General features: G+C 37.7%; 1 protein-coding gene across 8 annotated transcripts in view; it reads right to left on the bottom strand.

The window, feature by feature from the left end:
- Positions 1 to 1,225: 1,225 nt before the first annotated feature.
- Positions 1,226 to 6,502, bottom strand: part of LOC139745674 (uncharacterized) — a 365,941-nt gene continuing 360,664 nt past the window's right edge. For 4 of the 8 annotated variants that reach the window (XM_071656117.1, XM_071656078.1, XM_071656107.1 and 1 more), the window contains exon 7: positions 2,157 to 2,289. Coding sequence is in view for 1 of the 8 variants with exons in the window: in XM_071656139.1 (XP_071512240.1) it covers positions 2,105 to 2,289 (185 nt within the window). In the remaining 7 variants the exon portion in view is untranslated. Of the gene's footprint in view, positions 2,290 to 6,502 lie in introns of all 8 variants that reach the window. The other 4 variants (XM_071656139.1, XR_011711915.1, XM_071656133.1 and 1 more) reach the window with 4 other exon arrangements.

Genomic DNA, 6,502 nt, shown 5'->3' with positions numbered 1-6,502 from the left:
TATGAAACCCACTTTTATACAACCCAACAATCCCATATGCAAGGCCTACAGCAGCTTTAAAGATGTACTACAATCAGTAGCAGGGACAAGGTCAACTCCTTTAAAGGAATTCTTTGATGAGACTGCTTTATTTCATGAACTAATGGTGATACAGCCTTGCCAAACTGACTCTTCCAAGTGCAGTGTAACCTCATGCAGGCAGAGTATGGTAAAACCAATCCTAAAGTATATATGTGTATCTATCTATTTTTATATAATTGCCCCAAGACCCTTTTTTGAAATGGAGAAACTCTCTGGATCCCCTTTTCCAAGAGATCCTGAAGCTCTTGGGCTACATTATTTGCAGTGGCAGGAAAAAGATGGATTCCTTTCTAGAGAAGTTCTTTGATGAATCTGTACTCCCAATTATACAGCCTTGCTAATGGTGACTTTTCATTCAGAGTAAACTCACACAGGAATCTAGTAACACAAGCATGTATTTAATTATCTATTTTCTATAATTCCCCTAGGACCCTTTCCAAGAAAGGGTCCAGGTGTTACCCAGGAGCTCCTCATTGCCAAGGTTGTGCTACTTCCTGTATCAGGGAAATGATGGACTCCTAAGAGGTAAAAAGTTATTTGAGGAGATTTTGCTCCCAATGATACAGCCTTACCAAAGATATCCTTTTGCCTATGGTGTAATGTTTTGCAGGCAGAGTCCAGTAACACCATACCTGTAAATGTGTGTATACTTATTTACTTCCTGCCCCAAGAATCCCTTCAGTCTTATAAGGCTTCTGTAGCACTGGTCAGAACCATGAGTCAAATTGTTTTAATTTTGTGTGTGCATTATAAGCATTCAGTATAAGGCAACTGAGTAGTCAGTGTTCAGGGTGTTCAATGCGGTAGATACATCATGAGCACAAGTCTTGGGATATGGAAGACCAGGGCAAGTGAGATATAATTTGAGGTGGAGCAAATCTGGTTTAAGTTAGTATTCCAAGGGCATTTAGTTTGCATGTTACTCTCGTGTGGTTCTTATTGGTGTTAGAAGTGAATGTCACGCATTTGTTGTCTATGATGCCTAGAATAGGTGTTTTGTTTAGTGGTAGCGATTATCCATTCAAGGTGACTGGAAACTGTGAGCTGTATTCGTGTCAGTCTAGAGTTAAAGAGTGACTGTGGTGAAGCAAACATTCTGTTCTAGGTGAGCCACTGTTCCAGTGGAGAAATGTAGGGCTGTATATTTGTCTGCTACTGTGGTGTCTGGATGTAGTATTTAAATATTTGCATTTCATGGGGAAGGAGTTTTACACTTGTGGGGCCCCATCCCTTTAACATTCTGTACAAAGAAGCCATGCATTTGATGAACCTGGAGCTAAAGGACTTCAGAAATAATGGACCAAATCTGCCAATGCTGATTTGTGTCCATGCAGTGAAAACAAATTCAAATTTTCTTGTTTCTTCATGAATCTTCTAGACTAGCCTCTAGTCAATGCAGGTATGGTCTTGGGATATGTTGAAATAGTATTTGTGGTGTTGTAGTGATGGGTGATCAATGTCTTTGCAAAGTTACCAGGATGAACCAATGTAATGATAATTTTGCTAGCTCATACAAAATAGGACATATCATAATGAGTATATGTGCTAATTACAAATTCATGATAATTTTCATACATCTACCTGTCTATCCTTACTGTTTGCTTTTCTTGAGTTCATTAAAGGGTGGCATGTTTCAAAATCAATAATGAAAAAGATTTCAAAATAAGAAAATAAATACACAATACTGCTATGATTTGTTGGATTAAATATTTACCTTTTCTTATAAAAGGCATCAACAATTATGTAATCTCTCAGTATTCATAACTACTCAAAACAAGTATCAAATGCATAGACAGCATTCAGTCTTTTTTCATTTATACAACATCCAATGACAATCTTATATACTAAGCCACTGTTATGTGAATGTTCTAGCCACTAAAAAGTAGGAATATATCTCACTAAATGTGATAACACTTCAAAATTGGAAAGCAGGTAAGAAAATACATTACTGAATCCTGTGATGTGATTGACCAGTTTCACTTTATTACAAGGTATCCTATCTGGAAATTTAGATAATAAGAACTCAGCATCCATGCACCTCTGTCATGACTGTCTCAAAACTAATTGATTCATAACCATTTTCAGCCTTGACAGTTGAAATGTGGTCGAGCATGGATGACACTTCAGGTATGACTTGCGAGGAGGTAGTCTGGGGAAGATTCTTCATCACATGGGAGGTAATGTACTTCACTTGGTTTACTCCTGGATCTAAAATTATAAATACCTCATTAGGATCCACTTACAATGAGAGTACTACAAATCTTTTCCATTTCCTAACAATGTTTTGTAATACAACTGGAAAGATTTACAGTTAAGTATCATGAAGCAAACAAAACAAAGATTACCAATATCAAAAACAAAACAAAGATTTCCAATATCAAAAACAAAACAAAGAGCATTAAAACCATTTTTTAATTGGGTTCTTATTACTGGTCATGTTACAGTTATAAGAATAATATTTGCCTCTGTCTTTGTGAATATGAAATACCAAAATCTCTCATTATCCTGGACAGTCAAGCTAAAAATGGATTATTCAAGAATGACCAACACATACACTACTGTAATTTACATACACCTATGAAATACAAGATAAAATAAAATGTAATATCAAAGACAATCAACAGTTTTCTAAGTTCATGAATCAAGCCACTGAAAAAAATGTATGTTAATACACAATCCCCAGAGATAAAGGAGTTAATACACAATCCCCAGAGATAAAGGAGTAAGAATTCTACCCACATATTTCAGGCATGATGTAAGAGATGACTAACAAGGGCATGAGTAGGGGACTGGAATCCCTCCCCTCCTTGTATGAACTCTTTTCAAGAGCAGGAACGGAAGAAGCCAAGAGAGGTTTTCTTCTGGCAGATTCAGCTGGGGCAGTCTGAATATGCATGTAACCAGAATGAGAAGAGGGAACAGACATGTACTATGCTTATGAAAGGAATCTGGATGTTCCAACTCTTGAATGAGACAAACTTAAAGAGGATGGGATTAGAATGATTTTTGCAAATGTCTTGTGAGGTAAATTGTGGCGTTTGTTACTAACTATTTGTACAGAAGGGGGATAGAGCCCTCTCTCATGGTAACCTATCTCTTGAACTTCCTTTATAATTAAGAGCTTTTTAAAAATTTATATACTATCACCATTCGGTTTCACTGCTAAGCCTAAGCCCATTCCAACCGTCCACCCTTAAACTAAAACAGTCCTCCACATCCTTTAAAACAAGCTTCATGCCTAGTTTCTTGTCATGGCCTTTGATTAACACTGCATCTCATGAAGACCTTTTCACTGTTTATACTGTCCAACTGATTTAGGAACTTGAAGACTGTAATCAAATCACTCCTCTCTACCATAATGGGGAGATTTGTAGCCATCAGCTTCTCACTGTAGCTCAGCTTTCTTAAATCCAAAACCCCCTTTGTTGCACTTTTCTGCACCATCTAAGCTAATTAGATCTTTGAAAATCTTTAGGTGGCATAACCAGACTTGAGAAGCACAATCTAATTTTGGTCTAATATTGTTTTTTATACATTAATTTACCAAACATTTCCACATCCTTACACTTAAATGTTATTCTAATATATGCCAGTACCTGTGGGCAGTTTGTGTCTTTTACAGTTCTCTTGATGTGGCACTCTGGTGATTTTCAGGCACTATGTCAAACTCTAGCTTTCTTTCACACAGATTGCATTAGCTTATATCCCCCTAGTAGTTGCATCATGGTCTTCTTTGGTTGTGTCCATCCTTATTACTTTGAACTTGGATTACATTTCATCATCCATTTATCTGAGAACATTTATCTGAGACCTTCTGAATGCTGATGCAATCACTGTTAATCCTTACTTCTCTAATGACTATGGCATAATCTCCAAACACAATCATGTAAAAGTCCAACCCATGAAGCAATTTATTTACATTAATTGCCTTACAGCACACCATTGTTGACTCTAGCCCATTTTGAAAATGCCCCATTGACCTAAATCCTTTGCTCCTTGCCAATAAGGTAATCAGTCCAGTGAGGGAGTCTACCAATAATTCAGCTTGCGTTTCCAGTTTCTTAATCCACCGCCAATGTGGTATAAAATCAAAAACTTTTTGGCAGTCCAGGAACACACACTCTAACCATCCATTTCTTTTCTGTCAAAGAAGTCTAGGAGATCTGTACTGCATTACCTAATGTGAGGGCAACAGCAAAGGAAGGGGTTTAAAAGCTGATGAAGGAAGAGCTGTAGGACTGCATTCAAGGCTGATGTTAAAATAAAGGTAAATGAGGAGAGGCAGGTGACTGTTAGTGCTTATGCACCTGGAAGTTATTTCTTTTTTTTCTTTTTCAGGGAGCTGAGAGAGTACTTCAACAGTTTTGATGAAAAGGATTGAGTATTGCTGCTTAGCAATCTTGAAAATGTGGGTGATATGGCAACTGAGGCTGTGATTGAGGAGGATGGGGTACCTGGTGTAAGTGAAAATGGGGAATAGCTTGAGATGTTGTGCACTCAAAGAGGATTACTGTTTGAAAATACTTGGTTAAGAGGTGCATGGATAAAGGGATGGGGATGGGAGTCAATGGGCCTTTCTGGATTGTGTTAAATGACAAGCACACAAAGAGGCTGATGGACGTGAATAAGCTTATAATGGTAACAGGAAAGGTTTCTGATCATTTTATGATGAAGGAAATTTGAAAAAGTTTGTAGTGGTTTTCAGAAAAGAGGAAATGATGTGTATGAAAGAAGTGGTAAAAGTGAGAGCTTGGAAAAGAGGGAGGCCTGTGTGAGGAGATACTATGAGGAATTGGGTGCAGAGTGGCAAAGGGTGGTAATAAATAAAACATTTTTATCATCTCTCTACTTGTTATACTTTCATCACCTCTCTTCTTGTATTACAAAAGATCTAGCTAGTTATCTTATTGGCCATGTTTTCAGGCATTCCATATAACTCAAGCTTATATAAAAACTTTGATTCAATTTAACTTCTATCTATCAATCTATCTATATCTCTGATAAGCTGTTCCCTCCAGGAACTCCCTTAAAGGGATGGCCATGGCAGTAAAGTCTCCAAAACTAGTGAACTCCAATGCTGCTTCTTAGCCTTTAGGGCTTCATCCTTAACAGGCCACTGGCAGAGGGCAACTCGAGGGCAGTGTTTGCAGGGGCTCCTACCTAATGTTCCCACTGACTAGTTCAACATAATGCTCCAGCCTAATGTTCCTACCTATTACTTTTATCTATTACTCCTACCATTTTGCCAAAAGCAGTGCTATAACATATTGCTCACCACAGGAAGATCTAAAGTTACAAAGAATGAGATATGCAAGTTAAGTGTTGCCAAGCGTTATGTGTGACAAGGAGAGAATGTATGTCTGTGGACAAAATACCAGTAATCCACATGTGGATGAGACAGAAATAAAAGACAACTGCCTCAGTGAGAGAAGTACAACTTGACAACCACTGAAGTTCTGGTTCACTATGCAACTATCACTAACCCTCCTGATACCCAGGTGGGTAAATGCCTTTGCTAACTATTTTGAAATGTGTGATTAAGAAAAATTGGTAATGAGCTTTGTAAATGAAAAAAGCATATATGGAGTAATGAAATTTGAAAAACATTTTCTCTCTTCAGAAGAGTCCTGTGAGCAATAAAATTTCATAACCTTGTCTGCTCCACAGGATTCCTCATACTTGGGACTCCTGGACACTCCAAATAATGGGAGGTGCCACAATGACATCACTCCGACACAAAAGAAAAAGTAAGTAGGAAAATAAATTTAAAAAGATTGGGGGATGAGTGCTGGGTGTAAATCTAAATGATGGCTCATAGAAATCCCATGCAGACTTAAGTTTTTCATAACTCAGTTTCTCTAAAAGAAGCCATCCTGTAAGCCCAGTCAAGAACATAACCCCATGTAGGATGGGAGATTCTCCTTTTCTAACTTTAAGAGAGTAAAGTTGACGAAGTAGGGCCTGAAATGTTCATTTACAAATTTCCAAGTGCAACACACAGTGTCTTATCTCCACAGAAATGCACATGTATCTTCTAACAAAGGTAACAACAGACCTCCAATGGCCTTATCTTACTGTCTTTGAGGAAAAGGTTCCTTGGCTGGGTGATAGTTTAAGCTACCTCCTACATCATGGGCCAATTACAATTTTCTTCATCCTTACACCTACATTCCTGGCAATCACTGGTGTTCTGTTTATAAGATGCACCTGTGGTGCATATCTGTAGTCTTTTGTTATTTCCTCATAAAACTCTTAGGTTAGGACTGAATAATAGTGGTGATAAAGTCCCTCATCTCAACTTGAGATTAGAATGTACATTATTAAAGAACTTATCCATTTCCTTTTAAGCAAGAAACTTTGGTTTTAGCCAAAGTTTTACCAAGCCTCACTGCTATAGGAGGCAAAACAGTCTGTTATGCCT

The sequence above is a fragment of the Panulirus ornatus genome, chromosome 4 (assembly GCF_036320965.1).
Source record: "Panulirus ornatus isolate Po-2019 chromosome 4, ASM3632096v1, whole genome shotgun sequence".
Lineage (NCBI taxonomy): Eukaryota > Metazoa > Arthropoda > Malacostraca > Decapoda > Palinuridae > Panulirus > Panulirus ornatus.
This window is presented reverse-complemented; position numbering and strand designations above follow the sequence as displayed.